Source organism: Ciconia boyciana, chromosome 7 (assembly GCF_034638445.1).
Source record: "Ciconia boyciana chromosome 7, ASM3463844v1, whole genome shotgun sequence".
In the NCBI taxonomy this organism is placed as follows: domain Eukaryota; kingdom Metazoa; phylum Chordata; class Aves; order Ciconiiformes; family Ciconiidae; genus Ciconia; species Ciconia boyciana.
The window spans coordinates 39896845-39919246 of record NC_132940.1 but is presented as its reverse complement, the minus strand read 5'-3'; the positions used below and the strand labels follow the sequence as shown (position 1 = coordinate 39919246).

Here is a 22402-nt window from a genome sequence, read left to right as displayed (position 1 = left end):
GGAATGAGCCTGAGCTAACAAACCCAGGAATTACAATTACAGTATCAGCTTACCTTGACTGACTGGGGATGAATTTGGGTAGGCAGAAGCAGCATCTGCTGGCAGTCTAAGGATGCATCTGCTGGCAGTCTCGGGAAGCCCTCCAAGATGGTGTATCTTGGGTAAGGCGGTATCTTCCAGAGATTCATGGACCTTTTCTGTCTTTCACCTGCTTCCTTTCAGGAAGTCAGCTGTGGCAAATTTGAGGGGCTCGTGTTCTTCCCCAGAGAAGCTGGAAAGCCTTCCCAGGAGATGCATTGGACTGACTGTTCTCACACTACACCCCGGTAAGTCTCAGCAAAGTTAGTGAAAGAGCTCAGTACACCTAGGAATGCTTTTGTGTGCGCTTTTACTCTGAAGACTTGTGGGGTTTGAAAGCCAGAGAAACTTTCCCCCTTCACTTTAGCTGGGCTTGGATGAGAGCCCCAAAGAACACACAGTAACCCAACATTGTGAAATTATGACATGTGTTAAAGGACACTCATATTTTCTTAGTATCAAGAGAGAGGCCATTATGTAAGTTGCTACCGTAGGGGAACAGGAATGTCTACTTGGTTCCATGATTACAGGGTAAGTAGTAGCAAGTTAATGCTTAACTAATGTTATTGTAATTTTGTTCAGTCCCTCAAGACTGTTAAAAAAAACCCAAACAGTGGAAAAAGTCTGGAGCGGTTTTATTATGTGACCCACAAATACCAGCCTATGATCCAATTCACTGCCCTTCAGAACGAGGAAATCGGTGCTCCTCAAAAGAGGGAGCCTGACAGTCTGTAAGTGAAGGGAGAGATGCCAGATTTCTCGCCCTGCCTTGTATGCCATTGACCTGGTAAAGCCACTGACTGTTCCTGTCCTTGCATGTTAGGAAGTTACAAGAAGCCAGTGCTTGACTGGGCTAAACATACACTTGCCTGATGCTGGACTGGCAGGACAAAAGCACTGCAAGGATGGTATGTCCTTTGCAAACCCAAAGCCGGTCTTTTATGGGCACAAATGTCAGGCGAAAGCATGCACAGCTACTGCTTGCTCTGCTCTGCTGCAACTGCTCCACTGCAGCTTCGCTTGTGTGGTCTTTGTGGCCTTTGCGTGGTCATTGCGTGCTCTTTGTGCCATGCAATGAGAAACAAGTGAAGCTTTTGCTGCCTCCCTGCCAGGCTGGCAGAAGAGGTGCGGGTGGTACTCCACTGACTCTGGCTGTGGGGAGAGTGGTGCCTGGTGGTCTCTGTAGCATGGGGGGATGTTGCACGGCGTCTCCTCAAGCAGTTTGCATTCCCTCTGCAGGGCCTCCTGCTCCACTGCAGAAGGCATTGAAAGTTTCTAAAACTCCACTGTGCATGTGACACTGGCCTTTTTAATTTATTATATATGTGTATTTGCCGTGACAGTTTTCCTGCCCAGAGCGAAGCAGAGCCGTGGCGCAGGTCCCACCTGCCAGTGGCGTGACTCATCCCCACGGGTGCTGGGGAGCGAGAAGGGGAGCGCAGTAGCACCCCCTGGGCTAATCTGACAGCAGGTGATCTTGGAGCGGCCTCGGCTGGCCCAGGCACGCGTGGCCGTGACCGCGGCGGTGGTGGGGGACGCCCCGGGTCGCTGTCTGTCGGTGAGTCGGGCTGGGGCGCGGCTGCCTCCCGGAGGCGGCGGCGGCTGCCGGCCCGCCAGGCCCCAGCCGAGCTCCGCCAGCGCGCAGGCGCCGTGGGGGCGGGCGGTGACGTCGAAGGCGCGCGCGGCGCCTGCGCGGTGGGGGAGCGGCGGCGATGAAGGTGGCGGTGGCGGGGTGCTGCCATGGCGCCCTGGACAAGATGTACGAGACGCTGGAGCTGCTGCAGCGGCGGCACAACGTGCGGCCCGACCTGCTGCTCTGCTGTGGCGACTTCCAGGCCGTGCGCAACGAGGCGGACCTGCGCTGCATGGCCGTGCCCGCCAAGTACCGCCACATGCAGACCTTCTACCGGTGAGCGTCCTCCGGCCCGGCCCGGCCCGGCCTGGCCTGGCCTTGTCCTACCTGGCCCCGGCCCGCTCCGCTACAGCAGCTGTCGTGTCTCCGCAGGTACTACTCCGGCGAGAAGAAGGCCCCGGTCCTCACGGTGTTCATCGGCGGGAACCACGAGGCGTCCAACCACCTGCAGGAGCTGCCTTACGGCGGGTGGGTGGCGCCCAACATCTACTACCTCGGTAGGGTACCCCGCCAGCTTCCGGCGGCGTTTTCCCGTCCAGCCCCTTGCCCTGCCCCGGCCCCGCTGTGACGAGCTGCGCTCCCGTTTCCTCTAGGTTACGCGGGCGTGGTGCGGTTCCGCGGCGTGAGGATCGGCGGCATCTCTGGCATCTTCAAGTCTCACGACTACCGGAAAGGTATGGTGGGACAGAGCGGGCCCGGCTGGGTGGGCAGTGGGGAGTGGAGTACTGGGCCCAAGCCGTCGCGGGAGGGTCTGGCTATTCCTCCTCTTCTCTGGACCGACTCCTGTGCTGGAAACCTCTCTTGGCTCAACACGTGCATTTTTCTGGGGGTGGCAGATGAGTCGGTAGCTGCCTGGCAACCACAGCAGGAAGCAATGCGCCTTTTGAATGTTGTTGTTGGAACAGTCTTGATTTTTCCATGGCAGTGTCCTTTTAGTGTGCAGTGCAAGACTGTGTTGTTTTCCTTGTGTGAAACAGTCAGTTTATAAGTGTGATATTGTACAAATGTACTGTCCTGAGCTGAGGCTTAGTGTCAGTACATCTTGAGATCGGTTCCTCCTGGTTATACATATGTGTGTATTCAAGAGTTCTTCCTTGGAAGGGTCTTCATCAGTGGATAGAAATCTTGACACAGATGATACCTGGTGTCAGCAAATAGAAGATTGTTTAGTCTTTCTGATCTCCTCAACACATGAAGTAGCGGCCTCTTACTTGTGATTATTGTATAGTAGTATTATCTTTAGTAACATACTGCTTCAGAGAAGCTTTGCAAATGGCTTTCAAGCTGCAAAGTACTGAACTAGTTTTCTAGAACACCTGATTCTGTCTAATACCTATCAATGCTAATTAAATTTGTTGTTATCAAACATACAGTTTGTATGCCTGAATATTGCATGTGGGAGATGAGACTTTTTTTGACAATAATGCTAACTACTAAAAAAGTAACTTTTCTGTTCATTCTTAGGAGTATATAAGAGCTCAGCTAGGCATTCAGGTTTCTTGTCCCAAGGCAAAGTTGGAGACTACGTCCCTTTTGACAGGGTACATGTTTGTGCTTCCAGAGTCTGTGGTGCCTGTGGGCAGCTACAGGCATGTTTAAGGTGCTGCTGAATCTGTTAAGCTGTAGTTTCATGGTTGGTGGCAGTACTCTTCAAGAAACGCAAAAAATCACAGCCTCGCTGGCCTGAGTCACATCTCATGCAGTGCTTTGTGATATTTTAGTTTATACCTCTTTCTGAGTTGTAACATCCTAACTTATGTTCTGATCACTGACCACTCATACAGGCTTGCTCTGTGCTCTCACTATGTTGATGCCCAACTTTTGCTTGTTCCCATCTACCTTATGTTCTTTGTCTGTACCAGCATGCTTGCATGTGTAGCCATGAGATTAGTAGATACATATGTTTAATGTCTGTGCAGCAAACAGCTCTCTATATATGTGATTGCACATGGCTGTGCAGCGTAACTGTAGTGGTAAGGGGTGTGGGGAAGTAATGAGGGGTGTTATCTCACCAGAGAGGTACAAAACCTCATTCAGGAATTAGGCACATAAATCTTTCTGCTGAAAGTTACTTGTTTCAGATGGTCCTGGGTTTTCATTATTGGAGTCAAACTCCTGGTTTTTGTTTCCACAGCTGAATTACTGTATTCTCTATATTTGTGAAAGTAAGACATAGAATGGAAGAAATGCTCATTCTTGTAGACATATTTTTACAACGTATTTGCCTCACATAAAAAGTTAGCAGCCTGTTGGTGTAAGCCTTGTGTAAAGAAAATACAGTATCTCCTTTGATTATTGGCAGCCTTGTATTTGGGATTGCTCTAGGTGTCTATATGACCCCAATAAGCTAGCTTGCGAACAGTGTTAGGAAGGAACTATTGATTCAGGCAACTACTCTTTTTTTCAATGTTTCAGGCCACTTTGAATGTCCACCATACAACCAGCAAACAATTAGAAGCGCTTACCATGTGAGGAATATCGAAGTCTTCAAACTCAAGCAGGTTAGTGAGAAATCTATTTTTTTAAACAGTGGTAAATAGTTTTCATTAATTTAGAAATAAGAAGTTAAAGCTACTCTCAACAAGTATGCTATTTGATAGCAAATCTTACCAACAACTCCCAGCTAATCTGGACAGGCCATTTTATGCTGGGTGTTATTCCACCGTTGTTCCTGTTGAATATCTCCTCCAATGCTTTGTGTAGCAGTGCAAATTTGATCTGAATCAGGCACAGCCAGGAGTGTTTTTTTGGTGGATTTTTTTTTTTTTTTGAATTGGATAAAATTCTCGGAATGGAAGGTACTCCAGCTATATGCCTCTGTTCCAGCTTGGTTAGCTTTAGGAAGATGGATGCTACCTTGTCTAACATGCAAGCTGGTTGGTACAAAGTTAAATAATCAAAATTGCACCAGCTGAATGAGCTGATCCTGAATATCTGTGGTTGAATTATTTTTGACTCCAGGGCAAGAAATTCAAAGGACAGATTAGCTTTATTTTTGAGCTGTTGCCTACTCCTGGCTTTGTCACAAGGGCTACTCCATTTGAGGTTGTGATGCGAATACATCTATTTATAAGCATCTTGTGAATGATTATTCAGGTTGCAGTTGCACACTTAAGTGTTCAGTAGATATAGGGATGCTGAACATAGGACAAAGGTTTGCTGTTATTGTAAATAGTTTGATGCATTTCACTGTAAGTTTCTTATTAGTTGGACTCAGGTTTCATCTGAAAGTGTGTTCTGATACAGCTGATGGAAGAGTGCTGAATGTTGAACCAAGACATGATTAAGACAGTGATTAGACTTCTGAGAGGTGCTTCCTTTGAGGAGGAATATAATGCTTAGCTATTATCCCTTTTAAACAAAGCTTTTAAAAATTTCATGAGGAGGAAGATGCCTTTGATTGTGGGTAGAGAACTTGCTCTATAGCTGTAATTTTTAAATCTTTTTCTGAGTGCCTGACACTTAGTGTGATTATATGATCTCTTTTATAAGGCAGTACATATAAAATACATCTGACTGTCCCAAGAAAGTGTAGTACAAACCATGGAGACTAGAGTCCCCTGACAACTTCAAAGGCCACCTGGAAGATGGGCCTCAGTGGTATACTTACTTGCTTTGAAAGTGAGGCTATTGGTCACAGCTAACTGTATTGATCTGAAGTAGGACATTACACATGTTCCGTCTTGTGCTGTGTAATTTCAAAACTTCTTTATCATATGTGTTTTATTTATACCTTATGCATTTTGGCTTGACAGCTAAAGCGTCCAATTGATATATTTATGTCACATGACTGGCCAAGAAGCATATATCACTATGGAAACAAGAAACAGCTTCTTAAAATGAAATCCTTCTTCCGTCAAGAAGTGGAGAGCAACACATTAGGAAGCCCTGCTGCTTCAGAGCTTCTGCAGCATCTGAAACCCACCTACTGGTTCTCAGCACATCTTCACGTTAAATTTGCAGCTTTCATGCAACACCAGGTAAAGGGGAAAAAAAAAATCAAGAATGTATGTGTCCTAGGCACGTTTTAGAATTCCAATGCAGGTAATCATGTCCAGAAAAGTAACTTCTTAATGCTTTTCTCAGTTATTAAAACACAGCTTAAGCTGCAAAACATTAAACTGCAAGTGGTGTGAAGACTACTAGCTTATGTAAGTTAGAGATGTTATAGAGTGGTGTAACTACCTAATCTTCTTCAGGGACAGTGTGAAATAGCTGATACTACTGCACTTGAAACTTCTTAATTTAAGATTATAGAAAAGCACTCTCCCACTTTATTGGGGAAGGAGACAACTTCAAAACAAGGTGATAGAGAAGCGACTGAAAATAAGACAGTGGTTAACCGGGGATGGGAGGATGCCTGTAGTAAGGCTTGGCAGATGAAGTTGTCTGGTGGCCTGGGTAAAGCCAAAAACCAGCCCCTGTAGGTTGAAACTTCTCTTGGCTTGAGTTATTCCTGAAAGTGGTGCGACGTGTTATTCCTGTTTGCAAGTTATTTAGCTGTAGAAATGTAACTCTAGACCTTCTAGACTCAAGAAGTCTGTTTCCAATTACGTTAAAGTTTTTCTTTTTGCTTCAAGGCTAGGTGCGCTCAGCTACCTTGGTTAAGGATGAAGTGTGGCTCTTGCTTTATCTTGCTGTCATCTGCATCCAGCTTCCTGTTAGACTTCCAGTGAAGTCTGTCTTTCTCTTTCTCCCTCCCTCCCTTTCTTATAATCCCATGCTGATTTTCTGTTTCAGAAAGTCTTTTTCTGTATAAATTATGCCTTGAAATCTCTCTATATAACTTGTTTAGAATTATCAAATTTCATAGAAATGCTAATGCCTGTGTTAACACCATTTGTTTCCTAGACAAACTCCAAAGAAGAGCTACCAAAAGCAACAAAGTTTTTGGCTCTGGATAAATGCCTGCCACACAGAGACTTTCTGCAGGTGATGACCGTGTGCAGTAGGTTTTTACTTTTTAAGTACTTCACTTGTCTGGACTGCTAAGTGCTGTGCTTGTATCTAAGCTGAAGAACAGTTCTGATAAATGGAGGAATTGGAAAGAAACTAGGCATGGTGCATGTGTGGAATGGTCTTTGTATAATATTGTCTCGAAATAAGCAGACCTTGCGTCCTGTCATGCAGGCGCAGTGTTTGCTTATTCCTGCCATTTCCTCCTGCCTTAGAACAAGTACTTGACTTAATTGGAGGAGTAGCTCTACTTCAACATGAATTGACTCTCCTCTTGTGTTTTTTTGACAAATGTCAAATCTAAGAAGAAAGCGCATCTTGAGGCTGCTCTTTCACAGTTTAGTTTGGGTCAACTAGTGCCTCTTTCTTCAGATCTGGATTAATGAATTCAGACAGGATTGAGCTCTAAGTTGAGTACTGTAATTTCCTTTCAGTTTTGTGAATTCCAGCAGGAATTGGTGCTACTTCCTAGGAGAATGGCTCTGCTTCTTTTTGTTTGGTGCATATCTTGGCTAGGAAGGGCAGTGGACAAGTAGGAGGTCTAGGTTGTGGGAATTTTCAATATAAGTGCCAAATGGATTTGCCAAGAGCAAAACAATGTTCATGTCTGTGGCCTGTGTGTGCTGCCTGGGGTGCCATCTGTAAAATCTCAAAAATCCTTTGGTATGAGAGGGAGCTTCTGACAGCATGTTCTTCAAATGCAGTCAAGTGTTTTACTAGTCTTACTTTAAAGTAGCTTTTATTTGTCAACTTAAAGTGAAGATGGTTCATTATCTGTTCTTCGGATGTGTGGTGGGATCCATTTGCCCTAGTAGCTACCTTTGAAGATGGGAGAGAGTATGAGGATGGGCTTTTGCTACACAAAGGTACACTGGCATGCTAGTCCAGACTTAAAATCCTGTAGCAAAACTGATCTGGAGTAGTGCGCTACCTCCAGCAGCATGATGATTCACCTGTGTGTAGCTCTGGTTTAAAGCGTATCTTCTTCCCCCCCCCAGCTGCCTTAAAAGGTTGAATTACTTTACGGGTTATTTAAAATCGGAGCCTGACTAGTACAGTTTGGCTAAACCGAATGGTTTGATTCGGGTTAATGTCACTGAATACAAAGTGATTTGGATTTCAATTCATGAGTCGTTGAAAGAGTTTAAACACATTTCATGTTAATTTCACTGCTGTGCTAAGAATGTGTGTTTATACAGCAGAATAACTGTTGCTATCAATTCTTGATGTATTTCTGCTTAGAAGGTGGCATGAACTTAAGAGTAGGCAAATTCTGGTTTCTAAGTTGCGTAACTGTCCCATAGCTGGCAGTAGGGAGGAGGGTGTTCTGCTTCTTAATTTCTGTAAGCTAAAATACAGAAATGCCTTTTTTACCTTTGTTGATTGTCCTTTCTTACTCCCTTATTGCTATAAAATTTTATGTAGGGCTAACTTGAGAGGTCTAGTTTGAGACCACTAGCTCAGTGTACTTGAAACTTAATTAAAACTCTGTACCATGCAAGTAACACTTCAGACTTTCAATCAGTTTCTGGTGTCAGGAGAAATAACTCACCTCATCTGTTTTCTGTGTTTTTTTTAAACAGATAATAGACATAGAGCATGATCCTAGTGCAGGTGACTCGCTGGAGTATGATGCTGAGTGGATTGCAGTCCTCAAGGCCACCAACAGTCTTGTTAATGTGACTCAGAGCTCATGGAACATGCCTGAAAAGAATGGCCTCCACGCAAAGTAAGTTGCATGCAAAGTAGAGGGGAAGGTGTGATTTTGCTGGACCGGAAGTAAACTTATCTTAGACTTGTGTTTTTCTGTTCTGCAGCCTATAATGCCTGTAGGACTTGCTAAATGCCTTGTAAAACAAAGGGGATGGTGACAAGAGCTGTACTCTAGAGCATACAACTTCTTTATTGCTCTACATGGGCAGTTAGTTTTGTTTTGCAAACTTAAATACCACCATTTGAGGGGCAAAACATACATGCTGGCTGATCATCTTGCCAGTTACACTGTGAGACTGAAAATCAGGCTGGATTATGGGGGTGGGCAGGTGAATACTTACTGAGTGGGTTGACATAATACACTAATCCTTGGTGGGGAGAGGGGAACCTCAGTATTGACCAAAGGCAATATATGTTCCAAAAAAATAATTTCAGAAATTAGGTGCTTGTTGTAAGATGAATTTATTATCCATCTTTAAAAGTTTCTCTTTGCCGTGGGAACAGGAAATACCTTTTGACTAGCTGCACTTGTTTTAACTTTATACACTTACTTAGGTGGGATTACAGTGCGACAGAAGAAGCCATCAAAGAGGTGTTAGAAGAGCTAAATCATAACCTCAAAATTCCTTGTAACTTCACATTGACAGCTGCTTGTTATGATCCCAGCAAGCCCCAAAAACATATGGAACCAGTTCATACCATTAATCCACAGACCACTGAGTTCTGTGCCCAGTTTGGCCTCACTGACATCAATGACAGGATCCAGCAAGCTAAAGAAGAGGGTGCAGTACGAGGCGAATATGAAGAGGAGGAGGAGGAAGAGGAGATGGACAGTGCTGGGTCAGCAGAGGAACCCAGTGAATATAATACAGATAATTCTGGACTTTCGTCCATTAATCCAGATGAAATAATGCTGGATGAAGAAGGTGGTGATGAAGATCTGAGTACATGTTCTGTAGATCCTTCCCCTGATCATCCTCCTGACTTTTCTGCAAGTTTTTCTGACATCCGGATCATGCCAGATTCCATGGCAGTATCGTCTGATGATGCTATGGATTCCACTAACGAGGAACTGGAGAAATCTAGTGTGAGTAAACAGGTGGAAGAGAAGAGCTTAAATGAGAGACCATTAAAGCGCATTGGTGGTAATGAAAATGGAAACAGTGGCATTAAAAAAATTAAGAGAAGGAATCAAGCTATCTATGCTGCAGAGGATGAAGATAAAACAGAATAATACTTCGTATGATGTATAAGTAAGTTCTCTCCCTACCTTTTTGTGGGAAGGTGGTGAGAACTGTGGTGGACTAGTCGTGCTTTTAATGTTACTTGATCTTATTCATGTTACTTTCTTAAGCTGAAGAGGCTGTATGTACCTCTCGCAGAGTTTATCCAGATTAAATATCTAAGTCAGAAGCAGACTTTTCCAACAAAGTACTTTGTCAAAGGATTTAAAGCTCATGTATAATCACTTGATTTTGCTTCAGTTCTTGGTGTATACTACATATCTTCAGCTGTACCGCTATACAAGATTCACCGTGCTTGTTTTAACAAGAAAGAACTCTTAAAATACAACTGAAGTCAAAGTGAGAGGATGTCTGACTTGCAGGACTGACTGATTTGATTTTATCGCTTTTGTCTTGTTTTATACTGAACTTTTAATACAAAGTAGCATATGCAATAACTCCGTGAACGAAATTTGAAAAAATAATTCCCATAACAAAACAGCAATAGAAGAGTGAAGATTTTTGTTTCTGGTGATATTCATGCTATAGAAAAAGTTCATGGTCATAAACAAAACAATGTGTATTGTCCAGTATTGGCTTTTAATTACAGTTTTGATAGGGAACCAAGTCTCTTAATTTGAAGCCTTATAGTTTTATGGGGACTGTGGCAGAGAGCATCTCTGTTCTTAAAACCTCACTTGTGTGCTGTTTCTTAAAACTTGAGAGCCATGTCTTAAAATTAAAATGCAAGTAGTTAGGATGAACAGCTTTCTAAATCTGGACATCATCACTGTCTCAATTCTTACTAATTAAGGCTGTGTTGTATTTTCATATAAGGTGGTCGATGTTTATAAGTTGCTTGAGACAGTAATGCCTACTGTTATAATTAGCATAAGTTTTCACCTGTCACTTCTGTTCAGTAGTGTGTAACTTGCCAAATTCTTGCAACTGGATTTGGAGTCTTCCAAAGTACCTTCATAAACTTCAGCTGAGGGAGAACAGGAGCTGCCAGAATATAGATCCTCTTGGAAGTTTTCTTTTTGCTGTTCTAGTTTGCCCTGAATTGTTAGCAAGCAAATTACACTCCTTTGGCCTGAAAGGCTGTGAGGATAACAAAACTTCCTGAAGTCATTAAAATGACAGTGTTTTCAGGCACTATAGCATATGTCACTAGACTCATTAGTTTTACAGTCAAGTTCTGCTGGTGTTCTGTGCTGAGCTTTCGGAGTCCAGATGGAGCAGGACTTCCTCATGACTGTGCTGCCCTTGAGAGCAGAGGTAGCTCCTGTGTGCTTTTACTCCTCTAAGGCACAGGCACTGTGGAGAAGAAAGCATCCTGACAGAAGAGGGAACTGGACAGGGAGCCATGAGGGAAATGGATTGGTGAGTGTGAGTTATGTAGCAGGGAAACACCTTAAGGTCAAGACTTCCTTCTTTAAAATCACTTCCACATTCTGGGATTCATCTTGGTTCCTCTCCTGTCAGCAGTTCAGTATGAAAACTAAATGCGTATAATTATTAAAGAGCTAGAAAATGTCAAAATGAATGCTCTCCACAGTTCTGATTAATGGCTTTACACTGGTGGGTTGATGCCATTAACATCCTGGGTTTTTTCCAGAGGATGCCATCTTGTTTACTAAATGAGTCGTTGGGCCCCCTATGCCTGCTGTGGTACGATGTGATGAAAAATTGGAAGCGTTTGGTGTAACCTTCAGGTTATCTAAAGTAGCTGTGAACTGTCAGCTAGATTACTGAAGATAGTTGAGTATCTTTTAAGGGTCCTGAGTCTGCAATGCTAAAATCTTAAGCATGCCTCATGATCTGAAGACTATAATGGAAATAAAGTATTTTAAGTATAAATTGCGTTATGAACTTGAAAAGTCTCCCAAGAAATTTGAGCATGGTATTCAGCTGTTGAATTCTACATGAACTGGAGTGGAAGATGCATATTACATGTAATAGACTTCTTAGTCTGATTTCATATGATTTTTAAAGCAAATTATTCTGTTGTGCATCATCCCCCGTCCTCCCCTTTCTGCTAAATGTGTTTTGGCTTTCTAGAAAGCAGGAGACTTTGACAAGATAGAATACTGATTTTTTTTTTTTTAAATCTTTAAAGATTTTTTTTAAATGAAGTATTTCAGCATCCATTGAGCAGAGTGCAGCTGGTAAATATGGTTGACACAAATTTTTTTTGAGTACGAACCATGTCTGATCTATATAGTTACTGTACCCTTTCTTGTAGCTGTTCACACCCTCTTTGCAGTTTGAAGTGTTCAGCTCTACTGTGCTCTCGTCCATTATGGATTTTCCCTGACAGCAAGATCCTCTGCTGAACATGGAATTCAGTTGAAGCTCTGAACTTCAAGCTTCCCTGGTAAAGAAGACTAAATACTTCAAAAAGTATGTAAAACACTAGGGAAGGCTGACAAAGTTTAATCAGTTCTTAAGACCCAGAGTCTTCAGTGCTCTTTAAAAGGCACCTTTAAAGTCTTTCTGAAAACTGTTGACTTCTTAAATTTTGGTGAGAAACATCTGGAAAATGTTTCTCTGTCAGACCCTCGTACAAGTTATAATCACAGATTTTTCAGTATATGAGACTTGCAATTAGTTTAAAAATATTTTTGCTGTTACCTATAAAGTGCCATCTATTTTATGTGCAGCAAGGCGGAGGATGGGAAGTGGCATGCTATGCCTGTGTCCCAGATGAAGATTGTGCCCGGGTAGATGGTTCTCAGCAAGTCTCTAGCTCTCCATATACCTGCTGTGAATGAATCGCCAACCCACGCCCTGCTCACACTGTCTTCATTATGTTCCAGGAACTCCACACAGACAGGGGCAAGACCCAGGATGAGGATGTGTCAGAAGGACCTGCAAAACTCTGATTTCCACTAGTGCAGTCAGAATATAAGGTAGCCAAAGCTAAACCTGGTTACTTGTAATAAGAAAAAGTCAGGCTGTTGTTGGACAGCTGAGGGGCTGTCCTGAAAGCCACACTAGTGTCCCTGTCCCACAGGGTGTGGAATGGGGACTAGGAAAACCGCAGTGGAGGGGTGCCTGTTAGGGTACTGCGTGAGAAGCCTGTGGTAAGGTCAGCTTCCCCCTGCCTCGGTGTCAGGGCTTTAGTCAGACAAAGTCAGTCATCTAGCCCTATGTTCGCTGTCTTCCTGGGGGGCTGGTGGGGTAAGCTCTGCAGTGGGGCTGAGAGAACTGAGGTGGGAGAGCTGAGGAAAATAACAAGGGCTGAGTCAGTCCCCTGAGCTGCCTGCGCCTCTGCAGACAGCTCCATCCATCCCAGCTCCCCGAGGCCCACGGACATGGCGGAGGTAGCGTTACCCGCGTCTGCGCGCAGCGCCGGCCTCGCTGCCGGCCGGGGCGGGCGGTGGCGAGCGGCGCATGCGCGCGGAGGGCAGGGCGGGAGGCGGGGCCGCCCGCGGATCGCTGTGGCGGGGCGGGAGGAGCGCATGCGCCTTGGCGTCGGGCTGGCGGAAAGTAGCGGGGTTTCGGCGTCGGCCGATTCGCTGGGCGCGAGGCCGCGGCGCCCCGCCCTCGCCGCCTCCCCTCCCCCGTCCCCTCCGCCCGGCGGCGCTGCGCTGCGCTCCACTCCGCGATGAGGCCGTGCCCGCCGGCGGCGGCGGCAGCGGCGCGCGCGTGAGCGTGAGGGCGCCGCCGCCGGAGCTGCTGCTGCTGCTGCTGCTGCGTCCGCGTCCGCCAAGATGGCGTGCGTGCTGGAGGCGCCGCTCCGCATGAGCGTCCTCTCGGTGAGTGCCGCGGCCCCTGCGCCGCCGCCCGTTAGCACGGCCGCCGGGGGGGCGCCCGCCTGCCGCTGGGCTCGGCCTGACCTTGGCCTTCGCGGGGGCCGGGCCGCGGGCTGTGCGGGGACCCCCGGCACCTGCCGGGCCCCTTTGTGTGGTGGCGGGGGGCCCGGCGGGCCGGCCCCGGGGCCGGTAGTGGGCCTGGCGGGCTGTGGTGGGCCGCAGGGGTGACACGGGCGTCGGTAGGGCGCTCGTTCCCTTGTGTCTCCCCCGTCGCAACAACTTCTTCCCAGAGGGGGGGTTTCTCCTCAAAACGGAATTCCCCCCTTTTCTGGCGAGTCTCTTCCCATTTTTCTTAGAGGTACCGGCTCTTCTGAATGTATTTTTACCTGATGACACGAGTTACACTCTTCAGCTGCCCTCCTGTAAATGTTTTTGGTCCGTCCGAAACGCCTGTTCAGCAGAAAGCGGGTTCGTTGACATTATTTTGAGCTGTAATAACGCCTGTTCAGCAAAAAGAGGGTTCGTTGACATTATTTTGAGCCGTAATAAGCAAGCTGCTGCAGAGGAGAGTAGGTTTTCTCTTGGAAGTGTAGCAGGCTGGTTGTGGCTGGCGAAGCACGCTCTCCCAGCCTTCGCTAGCAAGTGGGTGTTGTTTTGGTGGCGAAACGCTGATCTTCTCGTAATAGCTCTTCAGGATCTCATGACACGGCCTTGTTGGCTTTTGCTGCAGGGAGGAGGCTGATGTGTTGTATCTGTGGGCAGGGCACTGGTGTTGCGGAAGGGGGTCTGACAACGACTACTAGTTTCCTTTCCTTGGGAAAAGCTGAGAGTAAGTAGAACAGCCGGTGCTGGTTGCCCAGTCCTGCTGCTCATCAGAGTTGTGCACTGGGAGTAACAATGAAAAAGGTATAGCGTGGATACTTCTTAAAAGAGCTGAGGTTTTGGGCTTTTTCTTTTTCTTCCTTAAAATTTCTTACTAGGTGAGAGAACCGTGAAACTGATGATGTTGATAAATTCTTTATTTCTGGGGACTACCTGAAAAACTTGTTTGCCTGGATATGAATGCCCTTCTTCTACATATTGCAAACTTAGTAGTTGACAGGGCGAAAGCCAGGGTATTTTAGAAACAGAAAGCAGTGGGATCTCTGAAGTCCAGAAAACTTTTGCATGTAAATACATAGATCAGGTAGATGAAAGTCTACTGCTGTTCTCAAAAAATACTGTCTTTCATTACATGGTGGCAGGTTATCTGTAGAACTTATTTGGCATAATTTAGTAGTATTCCTGGAGACAAAGGAGTCTTGCTGCCTCTAGATGATGATTCTTCTCTCAGAGTTGTGTGAGACCACAGGCAAGAAGCTGCTGGTGCTTCTGACATCTGGGTGGGGAAGCAGGAGCAGATTCAGCCCAAGAGTAGATACCTGCAAAAAAGCAAGGAAGAGTTTTCAATTTCCTTATAGCTTCTTTCAAGGAAAACTCATAAGGAAAAAATGGGAAAAGCCTAATAAAAAGTTGAGCTGGCAAAAAGAAAAAAAAAAAAAAAAGAGATAAAGGAAATGCACCCTGGCACGTGTTCATGAGAACCTGGAGGGAAAATTCCCTTCCCCTTTCCCACCCTTGTTTTTTGGAACGCTTACTGTCTCCAACTTTGGATCTTCTCAAAGGGAATAACAAATCATTGGTGCATAAATTTTTAGCTTACAAGCATGGTCCTGTTGCTGGGAGGAGAGTTCACTTTGTCTTATAAAGTAGCAATGGGAATGTTATGGAGACTATTGTGCTGCTGACCCTGTTGAAGTTGTGTGGGACAGTATGTAGAAGGACAATCTCTGAAATGTGTAGATATGTTATGATAAAGTAAGTTACAGAAAAATGTCTTGATATGAGCTTCCTTATTTTTGAGAGCTTGTTTGTGGGCATGCTTCTTGAGCAACATTAACTGCTCTTATAAACTTTTTCTTTCAGAAATTAATGTTTTTTCTGTATAGTAATTAAACATAATAGAACTGGAATTTAAGGCAGTGCTGATAACTGAAGTAGACCCCTTCTGCGTGCCCTGTTCATAAACAGCACTCTGTTAACTTGCTTTGACTCGTAACGTTGTTATCTACATTAAGACATCTTCTTTAAATCACACTTCAACACAGGGTTAATTCTTTGTGTGGATGTTGCCCAGCAGTAACATACTGCACATTTAAATATAATTCTGTGGTTTTGCTGCTAGCTTGCCTGATAGGTTTTGTAGACTTTCTGCTGCATTAGCCATTCCTGTTTGTCAGCCATTATATGAATTGATATAAACTATTACAATTTTTTTTTTTCTCCGCAGGAGGTAACGGCTAGTAGCCGCCACTATGTTGATAGATTATTTGACCTCGATCCTCAGAAAGTCCTGCAAGGTGTCATGTAAGTCATCTGAAACACACTTGGGCTATTGGTTGTACATAGGCTAGGTTTACTTGAATTCCACTAGAGTTGTATGTCAAGGGCAAGAAGCTCTTCCTGTCTTTTTTTGAGAAATCTTGTTGGAAAATTTTAATGCGAATGTGATAGTACTGTTTTAGCAGGCTATCACTCTGTAGTGCATATGGTTCATAATGCAGCCTCCCAGTTGCCAGAAATGAGGTTAAACATTTGGTGAGCATTCAAAATTTTTTTTGATACGTTTCTTCCTTTTGGCCACCTTTTGCTCCTCTTCCAGGTCTGTTGAGACTCTTTTCTCTTATTCCACTGCCGAGTCAGTGTATCTGCCTCTTACTTTTTTCCCCTGCTGCCGTGCCTGATTGTTGGCTTTTTTTTTTTATGCATGGCTTCTATCTCACTGATGGGAACTGCGAGCTGAAAGAAAATGTTTCCATAGAAATTAATTTGGATGCAAATTGTTTCAGTACTTCTGTTGCATGCCAGTGATAAGGGGCAATGACTGAAAGAGTGAGTAGAATACTTGCCCTGCTGAATAGGTAGTAAAACTGGTGCAAAGATCTGGTTGTTTTCTTGCTGTCCTTGGGCTATAAGCTTGCTATTATAACCACACAACAACGTGGCAAACAAGTCCTTGCCCAGGACTGACTTTTGGTGGTAAAACTAGACCTTTTCAGGCTTACCAGTTACTTGCTGGCTGTGGCTATCTAGCAAAACACCAGAAGACACCGAAGGACCAAGTGAATCAAAAAGCCAAGCATGTTGGTTGTGTTGCTTAGGACAGTCTGAGGTGTTTTCCAGTAGCAGATGAAAAAAATTATTCCAGAAAGCGTCCCAGGAGCATCATATCAGAATTAGTGTCCCTTTGAAATACATGAAAAACACAACATACGTAAAACTGTCCTGGAAACTTTATTGGTTGAAATACCCACTTACCTGTATAAAAACTTATGGTACCCCACTATAGCTACGTATAGGTTCTTAACTCTTCCCTGTAGGAGAGTCTGGTTTTGCTTTCACCGCTTGGCCTTCATCACACCAGCCCTTATGAGTAGTGGGCTCAGGTCCTAGGGGCAAGAATGTGTCTCATCCTATGTCCAGGTAGGTTGACTGATCCCTCTTTTCTCCTTGGCAGATGCTCTGAGCCCTCACTGGTGCTCTCTTTCTGCTCTCCTTTCTTTTCCAAGGACTGGAACCCACAACCCTTGGTAATCCCTTCCCTATCTTTTGAGGTGCTATTCACAGCTTTTGAAGTATAACGGATTTCCCAGAAACAAAAGTTTTAGGCAGTATCTTTGTCTTGGCTAACATTTGTAATTCTTCATCTTGTCCATGGATGTCAGTGGATTCTATGCTGAGATGCTTTTCTTGCATTTAAAGACAAGAAAATACCAATTTATTTCACAATAGCTTTCAAAGGGCAAATCTGGATGGTAAACCATATTTGTGATGCTCTGGTTAAAATCCTAATTCTGAGAGTATAGCTTTCCTGACATTGAGCAAATCCTGTGTGATAGATTTGTTATTTTCAAAATATTGGTGGATGGGTGTGAAACAGTCCAGTTTAGAAAAGTGTATATATAAAAATAGAATTTAGAATAGTGTATATATCAAAAATTTCTGTCAGTCCAAGATTCTCTTTGGACAGAAAAATACTGCTTTGCCCTTCTCCCTTTCACTTCAGGGTATCTGAAGAGATATTGAAGTTGGAATGAACTGATATTTGGGGTGGAATAGAAGAGGATTAAAGTTCTACCAGAAGTGTCTGTCAGAAGCTTTACCAGATATTCTGCATACCTTGCTGGAAATCTTTGGTTCCTAAGATGTGCTGGTTTTTTTCCTGCATCCTGGCTGAAAATACTGGTGACCTAGATTTTTATTTTGATTGATGGAACAGTACAAATATCAAGGATCAGAAAATAGGCTGTCTTAAGAGGCTTTGTTTCTGCAGATTGTCTTCAGTTACAATAGTCCTGTTCTTCATATGCTATTAAAGGTGCTTGAATGAATAACTTGGGTTCGGGGCTTTTTTTAATTGCATCCTTGTAATTTTAATGAAAAACCAAATTCTGAATTAGGTTTGATAAAGGTAAAATATAGCTAAATGTTTCTTGAACTTGAAAATCACACCAATCCAGTTGTCATCTTGTAACTTGAGAAAGCTTTTAATTACATATTCTGAAAGTATTTAAATGATCAAATCTCTTCTTTTCCTTTCTTTCCCATGAATTGTCAGAGAGGTTGTGTTCAGAATCTTCTTTTGTCCAGACAGTGAAGTCTTACCTGGCTAGGAGCTTTTTCTTTTTCCTTCTCATAGAAAAACGAGAAACCATTTCACTTTTGTCTGGTACTGCTGTATGTGTTTCTATTGATCTTATTTCAACATGTCAACTTTCCTGCAGAACTTCTGTTCGCATAATTTCTATCATGTTAATCTGGTTATTGATAGTAGGTAGGAAGGGGAGAATTGTGTGTACCTGCCAGTAAATCATGAATTTCAGTTCAGGATTTGAAATGTTGAGATTCTGCTGCCTTTTACTGTACCTGATAACGAACTATTTAAAGTGTGCAAGGCCCATGCCTTCATACCCACATCTCTATGGCAGCGTATGTGTTTACCTTTCTATTTACGGTCTTTATAAATGAGCAAGCTTTATATAGTAGTTTCCTTCTGTAAACCTAAACTCTATGTTATGGCCATGCTTATGCTTGAGAGGTCTTACAGGTTTGCTTTGTGTCTACTTAGGTAGTCATCTAAACCTTTCATCTTCTACATACTGTTGTACAGTTCAAATTTTCTCAAATACACTTTGACTGCATTCTGCAAGGTCAGCATTAATGTCAGGTATGCAGCTATTGAATACATTTAGTGTTGACAGTGCATAGACTACCTCAAACAGATATTGTAGGGGATTAAATACTGTGTTCTCTCAGAAGTTCTCTTAAATGTTTTGCCATTATTGGCAGAGGAGCAGATCATAGATAGCTCTGTAAATTTCTGCATTGTTATAAGAGCTTCATTTGTCCCAAGTTGGTTGCTGCAACGTCATCCTGTGCTTTGCAGTGTGGCAGTATTTATTATTTTTTTTAAAAACAATTCTGGGTGGTGATCCTTAGACTATCATTTGCTTTTCACTCGCTCTTAAGCTCAGGACTACATCGTTCAGATGCAAGACTGATACCTATTTTTGTCCTCTAATTTGTTTGCTGGTCAGGGGCTTCTTTGAGAGACATTTTGTCATGCTTACATTTAGCCTGATATTTTCAAAGAGGCAATCTGTCATTTTACGGAGAGCTATGTAATTCCATCTCAAGGGCTGGTTTTGAAAGGCGCATTCTTTCTGACAAATCTGGCTTACTTAAGGTCCCAACTGTTTCTCATCAGGCTGTTCCTCAGCAGTCGGAGGGTGTCATCTTTTAAGGCTTGTAAATAATCATCTTTGTGGTGCACTGAGAATTCCTATGCTACTGCCGTTTCTGTCCTTTATGGATGTTCTTATTCAGCCAGCTGGAGTTACTAGACAAGCATTTTCCAAACTTGTGTGAGCTTCTTATTTCTCAGGAAAATGAAAGAAACATCCTATAGAAGTGGCAATTGGTACTGAAGAAGCAATTTCAAAGTGTGTGTCTACAGTATCTTCCTTTTACCCAGGGACCATGTCTAGTGCTGTGGTGGGAATACTGCTACAGATCTATGCAGTGTACTTAATATGAGTTATATATGCTTTCTACACAGTATGATTTTGAGTGTTTGAGAATTGATGATGTTGACTGGGAAAGTATAATAGTTGGCATATGGGTAAGAACTTGCGGACCACTTTGAATCTGACAGTTATGTTTTTAGGGTCCCTGCGGACTTAGACTGACAATGCTGCAGTGGTTATGCTCAGTGTTTTGAAGACTCTGAAACTGAAACTTTAGTACAACCAAGATGTAATTTGGCTTACCTTTGTGGTAGGTTCTTGGATGGAAAGTTAGGTACGTGTTAAAAGCTCCTCTGAGGGACAATGGACTTGTACTTGCATTTGAAGATGTTTTGTACTGCTTGCTGGTTTCTGCCTTCTTCAAACAGAAGACACCAGAAGGTAGTCGCAAACCAGAAAAAAATCCTCTTAAAAAACCCCTTAAAATTTTTTTAGTAACACTGCTTTCATGGAAACTATCTTGTATCTCTTTTGTGGTTGGTTGCTTTGAAATTAATTTGGAACACCTCAAGCTGTGTATGGTTTTTACATCCAACTTTTTTCATCTGTGTATTCTTGAATTTGAAAAAAATGTTCCAGGCGCGTGTTTAGATGACTGTATAATGGTGTCTTGTATTTCTCAGCTATGGCAATTGGAGCGAAAGCATCAGTGCAGTGTTCCACACACGCCTGCAGGGAAAGCTGTGTGAAATATAAGAGGCAGCTTCATGGAGTGGGAAGAGAAGACATTCCCATCTCAGTTCTAATGGAGCAACAGGTACCCCCTTCAGACAGTTGCGAAGAGGTTACTTCTGCCTCTTGTTCTTCATGCCCTGTTAAACAAACCTTCTTTAAGACTAAATCATGGATAGCACTTGTTTTCACATTGTGCATCCCGAACATATGCAATCACATTTTCAGTCTCTCAGTGTGCACTTCCGAACCTAAATTTTGTGCAGGAGCCATGTTTTTTTCTTTGCATATTCCCTTGCTTCCGTTTTCACCAGAATGGCCCTGTGGAAACAGAGCAGTCTTTAGAGGAGTGTTCCTGTTATACTTTGCCTCTGTACATTTTTGATCGATTCTATTATTTCCTAGACAGTACTCTGTAGTAAATGCCTATTCTTTCAGATGCAATAGGGAACTTTGAGGTCTAAATGGCTAAGAACAAGTGATGTAATTTTTGAAGTGTTGCTTTTGTGCAGTGTCATTCACGTTTTGAGGGAAGAGGCTCCTGAGGCTCTTCTGCTGATACTTCATGAGCTGCAGGATAGGCTCTTTGTGGCTCGGAAATAGAAAGCTGCTTCTTTAGGTTGCAGAATCTGACAGAAATTTGAGCAGGTTTAGGTGACGCTGAGAGGGTGCTGGGAGCACTACTCCATTTGTTGATTTCTCCCTTTCAGGAGGTAAGCTGAGGAATCTGATAGCTAGACAAGCTTTTCAGAGTGATAGAAGATGAAATTGAAAGGCCTCAAACATCATTTGAGAATTAAGTAATGTTCTGTGAAGGGTGGTTTTCAATATAATAGGGTTTGTAGAGTGAGATGGAAGAATAGTGTACCTACAGAGGGAAGAGAGGAAGATGCAAGAGGAAGAAAGTGTGTTCTTGTCATAGAATAAGATACTCTCTCACTTTTGTGCCTTCTTCATAATGCAGCAAAAGGTACAAATGCATAATACTATTTTTCGCAAGTAAGTTATGTATTGTAACTCCTGGTCTAATATTTAGAGGTGGGCTAAACTTTAGGAAATTAGGTATACCTATTACATTTGGCTAGCAGTCTTCAGCCTAATAGGGTTGTGTAATATTTCAAGCTTTGCGGTTGCTACTCTGAGCCTGTGAGAGAGGATTGATGATTAATGAATCTGTTTCAGTGCTGCCGTTCAGAAGGGCATGAAGCCACTTTTCTCCAAAATCCTTCTCTTGATGCCACCCTCAGAGTAGTGATGCTGTTGCTGTGATGATTTCAGGCTGTAAGTAGGATGAGAGAGGAGAAACAACTTCAGACTAGCTGATGTAGCTGGAGAAAATCAAGTGAATATTGGTCACAAAAGTCTTGAGGTCTGAGTTAGAAGTGGCAAACTTCAGGCTGAGCACAGTTGAATACTCTGAGGTCATTCAGAGTTTAACTTAACTTTATTAATCTGTTAGACAAATGCAGAGGAGAGGTGGTTGCCTGTAGGGGAGGGCAAAATGTAGGAGGCAGCTGAGGGAGAAATAGTTGTTATGCCCTTTGGGGGTGTGTGTGGGGTATTACTAAGACTGAACTAGAGGTTGGGCCTGAGAGATGTGTGCCACAAAATCAGCAATGCTACCAAGTTTGTGATTCTTAATATTTGGAGTTTAATTTTTTGGTTCTAAGCTGCCAGTTCAAATTGATTGGAATCAGCATTAAAAAAAATTGAATTTACTTGCTTTCCAAAACAAGCTCATTTTCAGTTTGCAATATGGAACTATGTTCTTTTGGGCTAGCTCCCTGTAAAGGGTTGACATTTTTAGTAACATTCGAAGGGCAGAACTCTGTTTACCAGTTAATTTGTCTACCAGATGATTAAAATTATTTCAGTATGCATGCTGTATTGCTGGTGCTGAACTGATAATTTAAATGTGTTGAGGTTTTTTTACTTTTATTTTTTCTTTGGGAATTGTAAAGTAGCAGGAAGGCTAGCTGGTAAAATTACTTGCTAAAATGTACTTCAAACATGCATTGTCTGAAATGTCCAGTAACTCCCCCATATGTAGAATGAGAGAGTTTATTTGGATATAGATAAATCATGGAGTTTCTGTCCTAGTGAGCACTTAGTAACACCCATTTGAAAAAGGAAATTTAGGCATGACTAAAGCATATGGAGGCCAGTACATCATCTTAGCTGATAGCTATTTGGAGATAAAAATCTGAGGCTATACTTTCATGTTAGAAAGACTTTAGATTATTA

General features: G+C 43.3%; 2 protein-coding genes across 17 annotated transcripts in view; both read left to right on the top strand.

Annotated features, from left to right (window-relative positions):
• The first annotated feature begins 237 nt into the window (after positions 1 to 237).
• Positions 238 to 11459, top strand: DBR1 (debranching RNA lariats 1). The gene is made up of 8 exons (XM_072868240.1): positions 238 to 1987; positions 2084 to 2208; positions 2305 to 2385; positions 4127 to 4212; positions 5467 to 5691; positions 6563 to 6643; positions 8251 to 8396; positions 8936 to 11459. Exons 1-8 carry the CDS (start codon positions 1791 to 1793, stop codon positions 9612 to 9614), a joined length of 1620 nt encoding a protein of 539 aa, XP_072724341.1. The 5' UTR covers positions 238 to 1790; the 3' UTR covers positions 9615 to 11459.
• A 1604-nt stretch (positions 11460 to 13063) lies between these two features.
• ARMC8 (armadillo repeat containing 8) overlaps positions 13064 to 22402 on the top strand; it is an 81420-nt gene continuing 72081 nt past the window's right edge. For 4 of the 16 annotated variants that reach the window (XM_072868229.1, XM_072868235.1, XM_072868225.1 and 1 more), the window contains exons 1-2: positions 13067 to 13364; positions 15691 to 15767. In XM_072868229.1, coding sequence (XP_072724330.1) covers positions 13320 to 13364; positions 15691 to 15767 — 122 coding nt within the window. In that variant the 5' untranslated portion in view covers positions 13067 to 13319. Of the gene's footprint in view, positions 13365 to 13717; positions 13830 to 14126; positions 14191 to 15690; positions 15768 to 16860; positions 16884 to 20109; positions 20244 to 22402 lie in introns of those variants that run through there. The other 12 variants (XM_072868230.1, XM_072868226.1, XM_072868228.1 and 9 more) reach the window with 10 other exon arrangements.